This window comes from Bactrocera neohumeralis, unplaced genomic scaffold (genome assembly GCF_024586455.1).
Source record: "Bactrocera neohumeralis isolate Rockhampton unplaced genomic scaffold, APGP_CSIRO_Bneo_wtdbg2-racon-allhic-juicebox.fasta_v2 ctg1008, whole genome shotgun sequence".
NCBI classification, from domain to species: Eukaryota; Metazoa; Arthropoda; class Insecta; order Diptera; family Tephritidae; genus Bactrocera; species Bactrocera neohumeralis.
In genome coordinates, this window is record NW_026089629.1 from 628 (window position 1) to 18,517 (window position 17,890).

The 17,890-nt window shown below is 55.3% G+C and overlaps 3 protein-coding genes and 2 pseudogenes across 3 annotated transcripts; 1 reads left to right on the plus strand and 4 right to left on the minus strand.

Annotated features, from left to right (window-relative positions):
* Window positions 1-260: 260 nt before the first annotated feature.
* On the minus strand, window positions 261-1,628 carry LOC126766402 (uncharacterized). The gene has a single exon (XM_050484198.1). It carries the CDS (start codon window positions 1,626-1,628, stop codon window positions 261-263), a length of 1,368 nt encoding a protein of 455 aa, XP_050340155.1.
* Window positions 1,629-7,325: 5,697 nt separating this feature from the next.
* On the minus strand, window positions 7,326-8,318 carry LOC126766387 (uncharacterized; annotated as a pseudogene).
* A 1,828-nt stretch (window positions 8,319-10,146) lies between these two features.
* On the minus strand, window positions 10,147-11,597 carry LOC126766388 (uncharacterized). Its single transcript, XM_050484187.1, is given in 2 exon segments — window positions 10,147-11,303; window positions 11,306-11,597. Coding segments are annotated over 2 exon segments (1,449 nt in total).
* Window positions 11,598-12,570: 973 nt separating this feature from the next.
* LOC126766390 (probable sodium-coupled neutral amino acid transporter 6) lies at window positions 12,571-14,097 on the minus strand. Its single transcript, XM_050484188.1, has one exon. The coding sequence runs from the start codon at window positions 14,095-14,097 to the stop codon at window positions 12,571-12,573; it is 1,527 nt and encodes a 508-aa protein (XP_050340145.1).
* A 2,702-nt stretch (window positions 14,098-16,799) lies between these two features.
* Window positions 16,800-16,945, plus strand: LOC126766403 (U2 spliceosomal RNA; annotated as a pseudogene).
* Window positions 16,946-17,890: the final 945 nt, after the last annotated feature.

The following is a 17,890-nucleotide window of genomic DNA, read 5'->3' on the forward strand; positions in this document are numbered from 1 at the left end:
CACAGAAAAAAAAAATCGGCCCACGAGAGGAGTCAAAGCCCAACAAGCACCTCCCCTTTCCTCCTCGCCCTCCCCTCTTCTCTCCGTCTTCTTATCAAAGATAGAACTGCCCGGGGAGGGGTTCTTTCAACGAACTGCCCGGCGGGAAGGAAGGACGGAGGACAAAAAAAAAAAGGGGAGAGGGAGGGGGGATGCTGACGAAAAAGACTATGGTGCAAAAAGAGAGGGAGGGGAGATCGATCGAGCCTCTGGCCACCAACTCAGGCATGCAGCAGCACGAAGTTGCTCGCGTCGTCTTCCGCTGCCTTTTCGCTCTCTTTCCCATCATTGCGAACGTGAATGACAACCTCGGTGCCCACGAGTGCGGTGTCCGATGCCGAGATGACGCGTGGCAGCACAAGCGTCGCGCCACCGTCCTCGAAGCGCAGCGCGGAGAAGGCGTACCCACCGTTCCCGTCAAAGTGCAGGAGATGGCTGTGGTACTTCCACACGCTGCGCCGGTGCGCGATCGTGATGACGGTGATGCCGAGCTCCCGGCACTGGTTGTACAGCTGTTCCTCGACGTCGAGGTCGACCGAGCTACTGCACTCGTCAAGGATCGCGAAGCGCGGCCGGTGGAAGAACAGTCGCGCCATCGCAAGCCGCTGCTTCTCGCCCATCGACAGGAAGTCACCCGACCACGACAGCCGCGCGTCCCACGACACTTTTGGTCGCGACAGGATGTACCCCAGCCCAGCCATCTCCAGGTACCCGAACAGCTCCGCCTCGCCAACGTGCACGTCCTTGCGCTTCAGCGGGTAGATGACCTGCTCGAACAGCGTCCCGTCGTACATGTACGGCCGCTGCGGCACGTAGTACATCTGGTCCTGCTCCGGCTTCACCAGCCGCCCAGCGCGCAGCGGCCACAGCTCGCCGAGCAGGCGGAACGTCGACGACTTCCCGCACCCGTTCGGCCCCATGATCAGCAGGTTCATCCCGGGCTTCACGTAGAAGGAGAGCGACGGGCACAGCACCTCGCCGTTCGGCAGCATCAGCGGCACATCAATGAACTCAATGTGGCTGCCGCGCTCGATCGTGCCGAAGCCAGTGGCCGATCGCTCACACTCCTGGCACTCGGCTTCGGAATGCACACAGCCTGCAGGGGCAGGATCCAAAACGTGGTTTTGTAGAAGCGGCGTTTGCGAGCGTTGAACTTCGGTCTGGTACTCTGCCAGTTCTAGGCCCTCCACTAATTGATAGAGACGCTGGGCAAAGCCGTCCACAAAGCCCAAGTGCTTGATGTTCCAGTACAGCCGACCAATCGCGCGAGCCAGGACCTCGCACACGTACGCGGTCTCGGCGAAGCGCCCGGTCCGGTCCTCCGTGGAGACGACGCCTCCCTCCGCGTGGAGGGCAAACCCGATGATAAGATAACTGACGATCCAGGTGCCATACTTAGTGTACGCCGTCTCCACTAACGTGTACTTCGAAAGGGTGTATTCGTCCGACCACGTACGTTCGCGAATTGCCGTGCTGTACCGCGAGAGGTCCGCCAGCGACAAGGCGTGACCCCTGGTCATGGAGATCTCTTCTGAGTTGGACAGGATTTGCTGATGTGCCACACCGTACTCTGACTCCGTCTCCACCATTTTGATTGCCATCCAGTCCGTGTTCGGTGCGAGCATCCCCACGATGCCGATAAAGCCAGCCAGGTACGCCCAAAGAAAAAGAGGCACCTTCCAGTTTGTCCGCTGAGCCATCATGACGGTGAAGGTGAGGGCCTCGCACAGCGGGTCCGTGATGGGTAGAGAATGCGCGATGCTTCTCGCGTGAAATACTCGACGTCGCGGATAATGCGCTGGTCAACGTTGTCGATGACATGCAGCCCGGCCATCTTGAAGAACACCCGGGGGGCGAGGTACCGTCTGTCGAGGTACTTGGTGAGGTTCTCGCAGAGACGCAGGCGGAGCGTCTCACCCAGGTACTCGATCGATTGGGATACAAGGACGCGGGGACCGACACCACCGCGTAGAGCAGTGCGGAACGGAAGAGGCCCATTACGTTGCCGTGGAGGACGGAGCGCGCAATGAGTCCCGTGAGCTTTGCCAGCAACACTGTCACGGCGGTTCGCACAACCATGAAGACGGACATGATGCCCACAATAGCCATTTCCTTTGACCGCAGTGAGGGAATTGCCGCGCGAAAAAGAAAAAGGGTCTTTTGCAAGTTGTTGCGACGGGTGCACACCCGGTCCATCATCGGGTCGCGCCTTTTCGACAGCGCTACTCCTTCACGCATTTTTGGCGGAGGGTGGAGCTTCGTGAGCCGCCGCCCCGGTGCCGTCGCTAAGCCAACAGCCAGTAGAGTCAGCGAGCCCGCTACCCAACCTACCATCCAGGGCTGTCGCACTCGGGTATGAAGATACTCGTCGATCACCGGGGGCAACGACATGACTTCGGAAGAAAAGAATAAAAAAGAGAAGCGGCGCTGAAAACGGTAGGAAGGATCAATTGTGTGATTCAGACTCTGCGAGCGATCATTCAAAAACGAGAGGGGAAGGGAAAAAAAAGATTGTTATTTCCGCTTTGATAAATCAACCGCTGTTTGTTGTTTGTTTGTTTGAGTGTTCACGCAGTGAATTACATGGAGTGGGCGGTAGTCGCAAAAAAAAAAAAAGGAGAAGAAGCAGTTGAAAGAGAAGGGGATGAGAAAAAAGGAGGGGAGGACAGTGAAGGTGCCGAGCACTTCCTGCATCGAGGCGCGGCCGTCACTTTTACAAGCATACACGCCGCTCATTTGCCATAAACAAAACAAGTTTTTGTTTCCTTGTTTTTTTCTTGTGCTGTTTTTCTTTTTTTCCTCCAGTCGCCAATGACTCGTTGCGTCACCGTACGAAATGGACTCGTCCTTCTCTTTTTTTTTATTGGGAACAAGGAGAGATTCAGTGGCGCCAAAAGGTCATCAAGTCGAAGCAGAAAAACGGTGATGCGTGAACGTATAAAGGTACATGTATGTGTATATGTGTAAAGAAAGCGAGAGACAGGCAGAGAAGCCTGCGCCACTACGGTGCAGTGCCTGCTGCTTCTTGCTCTCAATGCTGGCAAGGAGCTTGTCAAGATACCCGCGGTACGTTGCGTTTTCCTTGTACAGTCCGAGGAGCTCGCGCTCTGCAGCGCCCTCATCCAACGTCAAAAACCAATCGGCGAGGGTCGCCACGTGTGCGGTCGATAAGAAGCGGTGAATGGCGCCGTCGCCGTCCGCGCAGGCAATCTCTGAGCGAGCTCGCGTCAAAAACGCGAGGAGAGCATCCGCGGCCTTTGGCTCCCCGACGAGCGTGCAGGTCAGGACTCGCGCCGTTGCCAACACAAGGGGTAAGACGGTGCCGTCCAGGTAGGAGCGCAGCCGTTCCCCCAACGCCGAGAGGCCCGCTTCCGTGTATTCCCAGCTTCCTCCGCGGACCTCCGCCTCGTCGCGTTCTGCCTGCGAGGAGCGCACCGGACAGAGAACGGTGCGTCCGTAGAGAACTAACTGGCTCTGACAACTCCCCGTCGCCGCCACCTCCGGGGGCCACGTTGCGGAAGAGCGGAGGAACACCGTTTCCCTCGATAAACGAAGAAACAGCCGCGCGATTGGGAGGCACTGGGCCTCCTCCTCGGACCAAAGCGCGGTGCCACGGACGGGGCGGAGCGCACAGCAGTGCAGGATCAGTCCATGCAGGTTGCAGCCGAACAGGCCGTCCAGTGGGCCGTCGTCGTACGTCAGGAGCGCTCGCAGCGCGGCAAAGGCGCGCGCCTCCTGTTCCTCGTCGGCGGCAGCGGCTCCGTAGTAGGAAACTGGGCTGGTATCGCTGCCGTTCAGGGAGTGATTGGCACGGGCAACGTGGTTCAGAATTTGCTCTGTCACCAGCCAACGGAACTCGCCGCCGGGAGGTGCGTCACGCGTCGCGCTGCCGTCCTCCTCCTCTCCGTCCCCGGTGGCGCCGACAAACTGGCACAACCCAGCCACCACAAGTGCCCACCGCAGGGAGCGGAGACAGCACACTGGCCCGCGTCGCCGCCGTCGCTGCGGGCATCGCTCTGCAAGAGTCCTCCGGCGCACAAAAGAGCGTAGTAGAGCTGTGCACCTTCCGCGGCGTACGCACCGTTAGAAAAGAAGGCCGAACCGCGGCATTGAATGCAATGTTGAATCTGCAAAAGCAGACGTTTCCACGCCAGTGCGTCCTTGTCGTGTGTGTCGCCGCTACGCAGCAGACCGGCGTCCGCTGCGATTTGCATACCGACACAGTAGAGGAGACCTTCCGCTTCAAGCCTCGTTTGCGCTGCCTCTTCTAACTGAGCGACGCAGTCCGCCACCGGGACATCGTTTACGGTGGTGAGCCACGATGTCGGGAAGCTTGCGGTGGAAGACTGAACGCCGCCAGCGATGCTATTGCTTTGTGATTCGAGCTGTTCAAAGGCAAGGAGCTCTACGGATTGACCCTTGTGCAGCTTTGCGTCCGCGTTTTGCGGAGCGCCTGCCGCGCTGTGCTGGCCCAACGCCTCCCCCATCTTTAGCCTAGCGATTTCGGTCTCCAGCAGCGTCACCTGCAGCTCGGCAGTAGACAGCTTCTCCTGCGTCTCGCTGAGCAGCGAGCCTTGGCGTTCGAGTTTGCGCTTTAGTCCAGCGCGTTCTGAAGCCATGCGTCGAAGGGACTGCTTCACTTTCTTCAGCTCTGCGCCAGTGCCTGTTGGGGCCGCCTCGCGGCGCCGCCAGACTCCTCTCCCTCGTCCTCTACCTCCCCCTTTACGGGTGATAGCGCCTGGGAGTCATCCTGCGTGGGATGTCCAGGACGGACACCGATGCGCGCGCGGCTAGCTCGCTTGCGAGGGCGTCGCGTTCGGCGGTAAGGACCTGCAGCTGCGCCGCCCAAGCGTCGACTTCAGGTTGCGCCGCAGGTGCAGCTTGCGCTTCCCTCTCCGCGCGCATTCGTTGCAATTCCGACTCACAAAAGGTCAGCTTCTCCTCTTGTTCCGCACAACGCTTTTGCAGCTCCGCGATTCGCCCAGCGGTTTCAGCGGTTTTCTGCTCTCTGGCGCGTTCCTCTTCCTTCGCAGACAACGTCAGAGCTGCCATTTGAGCCAACGCTTCGTCAATGGCAACCGATTGCTGCTCCACTTCCCGCCTCTTCTCTTCCAATTGCCTTTCTAGTTGGCTCAGTTGCTGGTCTCTTTCAGCGTCGCGCTGCGCTGTGGCCGCCTCGCGCCGCTCCATTTCCGCCCGCAGTTCCTCACAGACGTTGGTCGCGGCGGAGCAGTCCGCTTGGGCCTTTGCCAGCTTCTCCTGCAGCGAGTAACCTCGCTCTTGTGTTGCGTGGACAGAGCGTTAGCCTCTTCTCCAGCTCCGTGCGCGCTTTCACGGCCTCTGCAAGGGCAACCTCGGTGACCCGTTCCGCCGCGAGCTGCTCGATCAGCTGGCCACGCTGCCGCCGGAGTTCGGCGAGCTCAGCGTCCCTGTCAGCAACCTGCCGCTGACGTGCCTCACTCTGCGCCTTGAGCTCTGTGTTCGCCGATTGCAGCTTTTCTGTAATGTCGAGTACCTTGAAGTAGTCTGCCTGCTTCTCGTCCTCCAGGGTGTTGATGCGGTCGAGCAGCTCAGCCCCGGCTTCGGTGAAGAGGTCGCCTAGACGCGACGAGGAAACAAGTCCTGGTAAAACACTTTCCATCCTCCGCAAAACCGCGCACACGCCGGCTTCGCTAAGTCCAGAGACAACGGGGTCTTCCACGAGCCGCGAGGACGGTGAAGGTGATGCCTCGATTGATGCTTCGCTTGGAAGCTCAGCCGCAACAACAGGCGCCGTCGGCAACGTTAGCACACCCTCCGCTCCCTCGGGTGTCGCCGCGATACCTTGCAGCAGCTCCGGGTAACAGATGGACACGCGGTGGAGAAGTCCGTAGAGGGCCTCAGGGAGTTCGCCGCCTCGCTCGTCTTCTTTGCTGCTGCCTGCATCTCCGTCCTTCGATAGCGGACGCGCCGGCGGTACGGATGATGATGATGGCGCCGCGTTCGCGTAGCGAGCAAAAACGGGAGGTCCTTGGGGGATTGAACCTCACCGCTGCCTTTCAGCGTCTCCTCTTCCTCCTCCTCTTCCTCTACCCCGGCACCGTCCGAGGCGACGTCGGAGCTCGCGCAGGTATTCTTGGACTGCGGGGACGGGCCGCCTTGACACGCACGCTGCAGCTCCTCAATGTAATTCTCTTGCTCAAGACAACGCCGGACCAGTGCATGGTTCTCCAAGGTCAGTTTCTCGACCTGTCGCTGGGTGTCGAGGAGGTAGTTTTGGTTCGTTGGTCCCGAAGGAAAGCCTTCACTGAGCGATGGAGTGAGGGAGGCGGTTTTCCAACCACACCCACTTGGGGCGTATGACGGCGGACAACAATGCTGGCATGGTCCACCTCTGGGCTCTCGCGGCGCTGAGGTCGTTCAAGCGAGACGGAGTAGTTGTCGAAGCAATCGCGATCCTCTCCAGTAGACACAGAGAAGGACGGACCGCGGGAGGATGACACAATGGACAAAAGGGAGAGCTTCAGGTCGCTAATGCGCTTTAGTGTCAACTGGCGGCGCTCATCTACTGCAGCACCAACGGCGCCGTGTTGCTGCGACAATGATGATACGTACCCTTCCGGCGCGTATTCCCGTGTAAAGACACGGTGCCGCGGATTGGTTGCCACCTCCAGATGTCCGCATCCGCTAGAGTACGCACCGGTGGAGAGAAAAAAGAAAAAGAGAGAGAGAGAGAAAAAGGTGGTTGTTTTTTGTCTATGTGATCAAAAAAAAAAAAAAAAAAAGAACAAGTTTAGTGGTGGCTCCGCTACTGCTAAAGAAGTGAGATGTTAGATGAAAAAAAAGGATTGAGAACTGTAAAAGAGGAGGGACAATGTTCAGACGGCGTGCGAGCGTTTCAAGCTGAAGGCGTCCACCACAGAGGCTCTTGAACGCAGCAGCGAGACGGTTCTTTAGTAGACAGCCTGAAATGCAAAAGGGGCCTGACGACAGACCGCCGTCCATCCGCTCAATCCAGGAGTTCTCTGACTGGTTGAAAGGCTTCTCGTTTGGCGGGCGGGAGAGAAAAAAAAGGCAACAAAGAGAATGAGGAACGGCTACGAACACTGTGTGCTTTGGCTCGCCGCTGCTTTCATTCCGATGCATCCGAGCCGCACAGAAAAAAGAGAGAAAGAGAGAGAAAGAGAGGGAAAAAGATCGTCGATGGTGAGGCAATGTGCCGACAGCCGTAAGAGATGATTAGTACCACAAAAAAGATAGACGTATCAGGTTTTGCTGTTTTTTTGCCTCCGTAAGAAACGGTAGCCCTACAGTTTCGCACTTTTCTTGGGGTTCACGGTGTACTTCCAGACGAACTTGGCTGCCGGGCACTTGGCCTTGAGGGCCCTCTCGAGCGAATCGCGCTTCTGCACGCTGTCTACGAGCGCGACGGCAATGCCACCACGCCCAGTACCGGAGAGCTTGGCGCCGAGCGCGCCGTTACTCATGCAGCAGGAGACAATTTGCTCCAACGGGTCGCAGGAGATGCCAATCTGTCGACACAAGCCGTGCGCCTCCGTCATGAGCGCGCCGACGGTGGCAACATCGCCGGCCTGCAGCGCCGCGCGCGAGCCTTTGCCGCGACGCCAGCGTACCGCTTCATGAGGTTGGCGAAGAAGTCTGGCCTATTCTCCTTCAGCTTGCGCACGTCGGCGACTACCTTGGTTGTGCTCGCGGTGATGCCGGTCCCAACGACGACGAGGTACAGCGGCGAGGCGAACGGGATCGCGTGGAAGACGGGCTTGCCAGCGGTGCGGCGATAGGAGATGAGCCGCCAAGGTGGCGGCCGTGTTGTCGACGCCGCTCGGGGTGCCGTGGTAGCCGCCCTCACCCACAAAGGCGCTCCGGTTCACCTCGTCCTCGCTGAGACCAAGGTGAAAGAGCTCGCTCAGCGCGCGGGACAGCGCGACAACATCGCTCGCGGAGGCGCCGATGCCACTGGAGGGAACCAACGGGCCCCAAGGAAGATGCGCAGCCCGTCTTTTGTCGTGTCGACTTTCAGGTGATCGAGCACGAGTTTGTGGGCCTTTTCCTGCTCCGCGCGCTTTTCCTTGATGTAGCCAGGGACGGCGGGACGATGATCCACCACCTCTCAACCCCGGCTTCGGCGTCAGCTCCACGCAGCACTCCGTGTACTCGCTGATACCGGCAACGATGGCCTCCGCCCCGTGCACGACAAAGTGCTCCCCAAAGAGAATGACTTTGCCGTAGCCAACGTGCTTGCCCGTAGTGCGTACCTTAACCGCCTTGAGAGAGGACATTTGGTTTGTGACTTCTTTATGGAGTCCCACAAGGAAGAGTGTGAGAGAGAGGAGCGCAAAAAAAAAAAGGGTAAAGGACAACGAACGCGGAGAGCGACGGAAAGAGAGGGGAAAAAAGAAACGCGTTAACGAGAGAAGATGCGTCGACAGTAGATGAGAGAGACAGATGAAGGATTCTTTGTTTTTGATTGACTGCTTTTTGTGCTTCCTATGGCGCAATTTAAAACAGACCAACGGCAAGATGGAGAGGGGAGAGAGAAAAAGGAGAGAACACACAAACACACACACAGCAGTACAAGAGAAAGAGAGAGTCAGCGCCTGGAGGAAACGCATAAGCGGGATTCTTCTGAGCCACTCGGATGTTTGCCTGCCGCAGCGAGAGGAAGCGACGAAATGACACAGCCAATAAGTATTGGCCGAGAGTTGGCGGATGTGCCTCCCCCACACGTGTCGATCTGGTTCACTGGTAAGGGAGCAGGCTCACAAGCTCCAAAAGAAAAAGCAAGAATACATAAATTCCAGTAAATATTTTTTTTTTTTTTTAAAGCGAAGGCTTCAAAGGCAATTTAGTGCTCGAGCGAAGGGAGAAGAAAAAAAAAACAGGACACACACAATTGAATTGCCTTGTTAGATAAAAGGTTGGAAAAAATTGCACAACAGTGGAGAGGGAAAGGGAGAGTTAAGTACAAAAAGAGCGAGAAAAAAAAGAATGCGCTTGTGATGTACCCCCCAAAAAGAGATAGGTAGTTGTGAAGGCAGAATGCCAGCCGCGGGGTCGATATGCGATTCGGTGGAGAGGAAAAAAAATGAAAGGGGGAGAGAAGGGAGGATTAGAAGAGGGGCGCGTGACCATTCGTCAGCAGTAGCGAAGCGGCAAAAAACAAAGAAGAAACGTTTTTTATTGATTTTTTTGTATTGCTAGGCACTGGACGCGAGGCAAGCCAACCCACTGAGGCAAGGCGGAGGGAAAAAGCGGGTAGAGCGAGAAAGAAGAAGAAAATGTGTGGTTACAGCGCCAACGACAAAAGAAGAAAAAAAAAAAAAAAACAAGAAAAGAAGGAATGGAGAAAGGAAAAAGAAAAGGAGCCAAAAGAAATTGGGAAAGGAGAGGGAAGGGGATAGAACGAAAAATAAGGATCAAGAGTTAGGGCTCCAAGAAAAGTTTAGTATGCCTGCATGTGTATGTGTTTGTGTTTAGCGAGAAGAAAATGAAATGTGTATGTCTGTGTATCTGTGTGTGTGTGTGTGTAGAAAGCGAAAAAAAAAAAGAGGGAGATAGCGGTTTGCAGAGGAAAGAAACGGTTTGCGGAAGGGGGAAAGGGAAGGAAAAAGGCGAAAGACATAACAAGACAAAAACAAAAAAAAGGGTGGAAAAAGAGAAAAAAAAGAAAAAAGAAAAAGCAGAAAAGACAAAATTGGCTACGAGGTGCATAGCGGCGGTAACCATAAAAAAGGGGGGCACAAGTTAAGAAGCGATCGTGGTAGAAGAACCTGCGTGCGCATCAGCTGCAAAGCAACTGCAACGCACACTGGTTCTTCCATCGCACGCAAGTTGGCCCCTCCCCTGTGGAGCCCGCCACCAGCAGTAACCACACACACACACACACACACACACACACACACACACACACACACACACGTTGGCACGCGAGTGAGGAAAAGAGAGAGAGAGAGAGGTGTGTGAAAGAGAGACACGTACACGCATACACAGACACAAGACACACGTTGGCGCAAAACGCGAAATGGAAACTCTGTTGTCAACCAAATAACAGGTGCACGGTTGCGGAAACCGGGGGGGGGGAGAAAGGGGCAAGCGGCAGCGCACCGCTCAGAAGTCACCGGAAAGCAAGTTGGTGACGTCATCATCGGAGCTTGGGAAGACGTCATAGATGGTGCTGGCCGTGCCGAAAACGACCGCCAAGACTCCAGCGCAGAGCACAAGGTAAGTCATGACGTAGTTTAGGATGCCAACGGAGCGCCACGTCCAGTTCCCCGAGTACATGTAAAACAGCGCGGGGAAGATGAAAGCAATGAAGCCGCCGCAAACGCCACCCGTGAAGCTGAAGACTAAAGTGACCTTTGGAATGAACATGCCGCCAATGAGCGACACTACGGACATGGTTATGGCAAAGATGGCGTGCTTCCAGAAGACGACGGTGAGGGGGTCCCACCCAATGACCGAGTACACGGCACTGCGCGCAGCATTGCTCAGAAGACCGTAGGACGCGCAAAGCTTGATGAGCACGCCGATGTAGCTGACGAGGAACTGTTTCTCCGCGAACGGGTCGTACATCCCGAGGATGGAGGAGCTGACATCGTTGCCAAAGTCGAGGTAACCGAAGAGGCCCGTCAGGAAATAAAGAAAGCCACACACGGACATGCTCACGGTGGCGCACAGCGTGAAGCGCGTCAGCGTGCAGTTGCGCATCTCGCGCACGCAGTCGAGCACGTTCACCTGGCACATGTAGCTGAAAATGAAAACGCCAATGCCGCCGCAATGGCGGTTACCGGTGACAATGGCACGCACCGCCGGGCGATTGGTGTTCATGGCGGAGTGGACGATGACGCAGAAGCACAGCAGCAGGATCATGCCGAGGCCTACCGTCGACACGTAGCGCAGCGCGTTCACCTGACGCGGAAGGGCAACCGGCAAGAAGAGCAAGAGCCACACCGCTGCCACCAGCAAGTTTTGGCCAGTCGATTTCGTCAGGAATTCTGGTGCGTCGGTGCTGTCAATCACCGTGCTGAGGAGATCGCCAGCGCTCACGACGTACGCAATGAGCGCGCCCAGCGAGTGCACAAAACGAATCGCCACGACGGCATAAGTGCAGTTCGGGTGCACGAGATACCGGGCCATGTCTTCGTACGATCGCAGGCCCGTCTTTTCCGCTACCACAACCACCATGCGCATCGAGTAGATGGTCTCTGCGGTGATCAGGAAAAGGTACACGCTGCCCATGATGTAACCCACATCTGCGTATGCCGAGGGAGGCCGAGCACGCCAGCACCAATCACGGTGGACGCCATCGAAAAGCCCGTCGCCAGCATGCCGCCCGCCGGCATGATGTTTGAGAGGCGGTCGAGGCACGATGGGCTGCGGTTGCTCGCCGGCTCCGGCGGCATCGCGCTTCCCGAAATCGGGTCGTAGCATTCATTGGTGCCAAAGGCGATGAGCGGGTCCGTAGTCGGGCTACCGACATTGCAGCCGCTCATCTGATTTCCTTCCAGCGCGACGGCGCTCGACACGGATGCCAAGCTGTGAGTCCTCTCAGAGTTCATGGTTGAGAGAGTTTACACGTGAAAGAGGGTAAGCTGGGAAAAAGGAAAAGGGGAAAAGGGGGGAGAAAAAAAGAAAGATTAGGCGGTTTAGAGAACGGTTTATACTGTGGTTGTTGTTAGCAGATAATTTTGCGGAGAGCGTCTTTTTTTGTGGGTTCCTGTGGAAGTTGTGCAAAGGCTTCAAAAGGTGGAAAAGTGCAGTAGTTGAAGGGCACAAACACGGAGTTAACTAGGCAGGTCCAGAGAGAGGAAAAGAGAGAGAGAGAAGAGTAAAAGTGGAGCGGCACGTAAGCAAACGCGTGTGGGAGGAAGCTGGTCCATCTACAGCGGCGCGATGCTCGTGCGGACTACTGTTTGTCAAAAGAGACGTGAGGGACTCAGTGGGCCAACGATGAGACATCTCTTTCACACCTGCGACGTTGCGTCTTTGCTTTACCGGACGGAGATTAGTAGGCACAAGCTCTGCACGCAGAGCCACCGCGGAAGTGAAGGTTTGCGATCAAAAAGGAAAAAGGAAAAGATGAGGCAGGCGGTGAGCAAACAAATGGTACAACAGGACAGACCGCAAAAGAGATGCGGCAGTGTTTTGGTTTGTTTAATCTTACTTAATAGTCTGCGTAGTTGGGCGGCCGCGCTTTTTGTAGCTGCGTCAAATTGTAGTAATACCATGAAGGCAAGAAGTTGGCAGTGACAGAGGCCATGAAATGCAAGCGTACAACTAAAACGAGCACACACACACACACATTTGCGCGCTTGTCCGCACGAATGCGCTTTGGCGGCAGTGATCGTCGGAGCGATCGTCAAGGCTGCCTTGATTGGCTACACCAAGAGTGAGACAGAAAACAAAGAGGAAGAGAAAGGGAATTGTGATGTACGCTGCTGTGCAGGAGGTAGTGACGATCGCCAGGATGCGCCAGTACGCCTTGAGCAAGAGTACACCGCCACTAACAATGGAGTGGCCACAGAAAGATACTTAACCTGCAAGGCTCCAGATGGTGCCGGCCGTGCCGAAAACGAGTGCGACAACGCCCGCGATGAGCACCAAGTAGGTGGAAACATAGTTGACGATGCCAACAGAGCGCAGTGTCCAGTTCCCAGAGTACATCATGTACAGGGCAGGCAAGATGAAGCCAACGAGGCCACCCGCTAGTGAGCCCGTGAGACTGAAGACCACGTTAATGTTGGGAACAAAGATGCCGAGCACAAAGGCCACCAACGCGATGATCACGGCGGCAGCTGCGTGCTTCCAGTACGGGGCCGTCTTTGGGTCCCACCCAAAGACAGGAAAGAGAGCGCAGCGGCAGGCATTGTTGAGTAAACCGAAGGAGGCGCAGATCTTGATGAAGATGCCGATGTAGCTAACAAACACCTGCGGCTCCTCAATTGGGTTGTAGTGCAGCAGCACCGAGCCCTTGACTTGAGTGCCAAAGTCCAGGTAGCCAAAGAGCCCAGTGAGGAAGTATAGCACGCCACAGACGGTCATGCTCACCGCGGCGCATAGCGTGAAGTCCCGCGTATTGCGCTTCCGCATCTCCCAGTACAGCTCCAGTGCGGCGATCTGGCACATGTAACTGAACACAAACACGCCCACTACATTCGTTGCTTCGTTGCCAGTGTTGAACAATGTCGTCTTGGCGCGTGGTTCGGCCTTCAGACCGTACATCCCACAGTGCACAATCACAACAAGAGAGAAGAACACGATGAAAAGAATGCCGGTCGCGGACACGAAGCGCAGTGAGTTGAAGCTCCGCGCAAAGATCAGTGGGAACATGAACACCAGCCAGAATGCCGTCTGCAACAGCTTTCGGCCTGTCGCTTCAAGCAAGAACTCCGGCGTCCCCGATATCGACGACAAGATTGGCTTCAGCAAGTCACCAATCGTTACCACATAAGCTACCGAGCCACCGTACGTGTGTAATGCACGGGTGATCGCAACGACAACGTCAGCGTGTGGGTGCAGCAAGTATTTCCCCATCTCCTCGAACGAACGCAGCCCCGTCTTGTCAGCTACTTGAGCTAGCAAACGCATCGAGTACACCGTCTCCGCTGTAATGAGAACAATGTAAATGGTTGCCATGATAGTGCCGGCGTTGTTGAACGCGGCGGGCAGACCCAGGATACCCGCGCCAATCGACGTTGACGCAAGGTTAAAGCCAGTCGACAGCATGCCGCCGTACGGTATCAACACATTTAGGATGCTTTTCACCGTCCTTTTCACAGACTCTTCAACCGCGTTGCTGTCAGCGCCCCCTTCCACAATGCCCTCACCGTCCTCTGCCTCCTCAAAGCCCGCTCCTTTTTTCTTGCCGGCTTTTCCGTTCTCACTTGAATCGCCTAACTGCAGGTCATGGCGGCTGTCGCCATCCGCAAAGCTCATCCCACCAACGACAGCATCCAGATCGTCAGACAAGACATGAGAAACATTGACACCCTCTTCCTCTCGGTTGTAGCCACCAGTGCCACCAGCTCTAGCCGACATTTCACCGACTGGCTCTGTCATTTGTGAGGAAAGGTGTTTCTCTCACAAGCGAAGTCTTCAAAGGGAGTGAATAGGGTTCGCCACAGAGTGTCCGAAGTGCGTAAATGCTTTTTTGTATGGAAAACAAAACTAGAGGATGATTAGCGAAAAGCTGCAAAGCGCAAGAGATCCATGAAAAGGTATGACCAGTTGATTGATATAGTGATAAAAAAGAAAACATGTGTGCATGGCCGGTAAAGAGGAAGACCGGCAGAGTTTTCACAAGTGAGTGTCTCTGTGAAGGGACAGGAAGAAGAGTCTCGCTGTCGTTCTCTCTCTTGTACTCTGTTTGCTTTTTGCGGGAATAACTTAACAATGCAGCACAGATTCCAATGCGCCTTTCCGGTCTGCTCTGCGTCAGTGTGTCGTTGGGTAGGTAAGCTAAACACACATAGATGGTTTGCGTCAAAGCTGGCATGATCAAAAAGGAGAATTGACGTAGAGGCCGTCTATAGCTAACGAGAGTCGTTGTGGGCATTTTGCTGTCGAGGAGTTGTTGCGCAAGGTAACAAGAAGGTAGGTTTTTCTTGTGAGCCAAGACTTCAGGCCTACGTGAAGATTCTCCGTTACTTTCATTCTCCATCACAGGTACAACGTTGAGTTCGCTTACACCAAGTCGGAGACAAAGCCACTTGTGTAAATGCACGGAAAACATGAGGGCAAGTAAATGTGAGTGGAGAATGGATCGTTCGTGTTCAGGCCACTCACTGTCAGCTGATGCCCAACAACTACACTACAAAAACTGCCGCTTCTTTTGAGTTGTGGCGCCAGTTGACGAGAAGTTACAAAACCGTCCTTCAATCAATAGCACAGCGACCGATGCCTTACTTCTTCTCTCCGTTAACCCATGACAAACTCGTTTACAGCGTAGGAAAAACAAGAGAGAGAGAGAGAAAGCGTCCCGCTTTTGTCAGAAACACAGGATGACAAATTCGAGAGAGAAGAGAGAGAGAGAGAGAGTAATGCATGGTGAAGTGGCGGAACACACCATAGAAAGGAGACTTACCACGCTCTAAACTACTAAAGGCACCATTGATCCCCAGTTCTGCAGCGTTCCTCGGTGACGGCGACAGGCAGTGAATATCCAGAGTACAGAGGTCTTACGCACTAGAATCCTTTTAGCATGATTCACCTATGTCGTTTCGAGTTGATGTGATGGATGCACATGCATTTGTATTGCGAGGGATTGCCTCTCGCTGCGTGTTTGCACGCCAGCGCGTCACAGCATTAACTGCAAGAATCTCAACACTAGCAAGCACGTTACTGCCAGAAGCATTGTCACGCGTGCATCTTCGTCTTCGCTCTCGTGACGCGTGGCGTTCGGCTGCGGGAAAAAGTGAAACAGCGCCACAGCGAAAAGTACCTCTCCTGTCGGCCTTCCTGCAAAGCACAAAGGAAAAACTGAGGAATATGTTTACGTAACAAGACACCGGCCGCTGCAGGCGCGTTTTGCGCCGTAGTTGACTTGCTTCTCGTCATCTACTGAGTTTTTTCCTCCATTCAACGGCTGACGAAGAGGCGGAACACGTGGACATTCTTTCCAAAGCTGCTTGATTCCTTTGGAGGATGGCTGCCGCGTTGAGCTCGGTCGGTCATTCAGTCGCTTAAACAGTGCTGTGGAGGCAGACATGAGAGACACGCTTCCACCGTGCCAGAGTTTCTCCCTTTTTCTCGACCTTCTGACGGAGGGCTAACGTAACTCCGCTCTCTTGCGACCTCAGGTCGTAAACAGTGGTAGTACAAGCGCGCTGGCGTTCGGCCCTCGACGCAGACAACGATCCCCCCCATCTTGACCCTGCACCACGAAGAGAGTAAAAAAGGGAGCAGCAACGAAATCGTCGACTACATGAAGAGAGTGTGCGCGCGAAAAAGAGGTGTGCATTCACTGACGGTGTCCGCCGTTTGGGGGCGTCGTCCTTCCTTCAATTGGGCACACCTCTCTGCGCCGGTCGCGAGCAGAGAGCTGACCCATGGCATGTTTGCCAATCACTCTTCGTTCTCCCCTCAGGCAGCTGCACACTTTTCGCATTGCTTCGTCACCCGCTACCGCAATCCTTCGCGAACGGCGCCGAGGTGAAAGGGAAGGAGGAGGGGAAGGGGCAGTTAATCTTCAAAAGAGGTATGTAGCGGTTGCGTCTCAAGGTGGCGCACAAGCAGACGCGTTGCCGTAACAAAACAGAAGGAATCGCATCGCGTATTCGTCATTCCACCATGGCCGAGGCCCCATAAAAGCAAACGTTTCAAGCGCCACCGTGCTCGATCTGTTCACTTAAAAAAGGCAGGTTGCTTAAGAATAGGAAAGGTGGAGAGAGGGGGACAGCACTCCGAGCCTGTCGCCTGTTACTGCTGTGGGAGGGCTAGCGCCGACTCCCCCCCCCCCCCCCCCCTCCTTCTCTTCGTTTTCCTTTTCGCGCAGGGAAACCTCTGTTTGCGGGACTCTGGCGTTCGTTGTTGCTTTTCCCCTTTTTAGAAGTCCCGTGGCTGGATCTGGCGCAGTCCGTGCGCTCGCCGGGGAAGTCGCAGAAACAACGCACCGTCGCTGACAACGGTGCTTCCAGACAGTCCCCTGCTCCTTTCCTTCTTCCTCTCCACGTGGGAGGGGTTTCCGAGTTATCATTTGCCTCGCTGGCTGCAACGGCGCCAACCCACAGGAAGAGAGACGGAAGCGCACCCGTCACCCTGGCATATCTTCTCGGCTATTTAGCTAAGATCATGTTTTTAAACTGTTCTTATCAGAGTAACTCCTGATATGCCTTCGGGCAAAGGACTCGAAGTTTTACCTGGTCGACGTTTTCCTGGAGTTCCACGTTTCCAGGGAAGTGTCCCTTTTTTTTGCTTTTTTTTTCGGCAGACGACAGCGGCAGCTTTCTTTTCCACGCACGCAAAACGCGTGGGAAAAAAGAATGGAGAAGTTGGGTATCGATCCCAATACCTACCGCATGCTAAGCGGTCGCTCTACCATCTGAGCTACATCCCCGTTGGCGTTTCTCCGTTTGGGTCCTGCCGTGAGGCAGAGAAGACGAGGCTCTTTCAGCGCGGGGGGAGGGGGAGGGCGTGTGGAGCCAATCCTTCCTTTCATTGCCAAGCCGCCCCGTCAGGCAGGCCGCCTGGCGGCGGGGGTTCTCTCCCTACCTGCGCGCTGGGCCGAAAAAAAAGAAGAGAGAAAAGGAAAAGGGCGAAGGAGCGAAAATGGGAAAAGAGGTGCCAAACAGAGGAGGTGCAACACCCCTCCCTTCTCCACAGAAGGAGGCTGACGAAAAGGAGAAAAGGGAGGGCGTCCACACAGCACACGCAACGGGGGGGGGGGGAAAGCGACTGCGGGGCACCCAGCCGCTGTGTGTGTGAGTGTGTGTGTGCCGCTGGCAAGGGGTGTCGCACACTTTCTCGACAGACAACCCCACACGCTTCCGGAGATGACCTCCGTCTGCGAGTGAGTGTCATCGTTTTTTTTTTATTTTAAACGTGTCTTATGTTCTCCTTTTTGTTTCTTGTGGTTTTGCACCATTGTGCTTGCGAGGTGGCTCTCAAAGTGCCGTCAACGGGTGGGAGGTTGCTCAGGGAACCGAAGCGGGTCAAGGAAGACGTGGAAAGCTGCGCGCGCCAGCGTTACAGAGGGGGAAAGAAAAAAAAAATAGAAGAAGAGAAAGTGCACAGAGAACAGAGAAGAGAGAAAGAAAGGAATCATTAGCGGCGAATGGGGGAGGGCGGTGCGTGTCAAGCCGAGGGTGTCCAAATAGAGGGAATTCGAATTAAAGAAATAGTCAACAGGTTATGG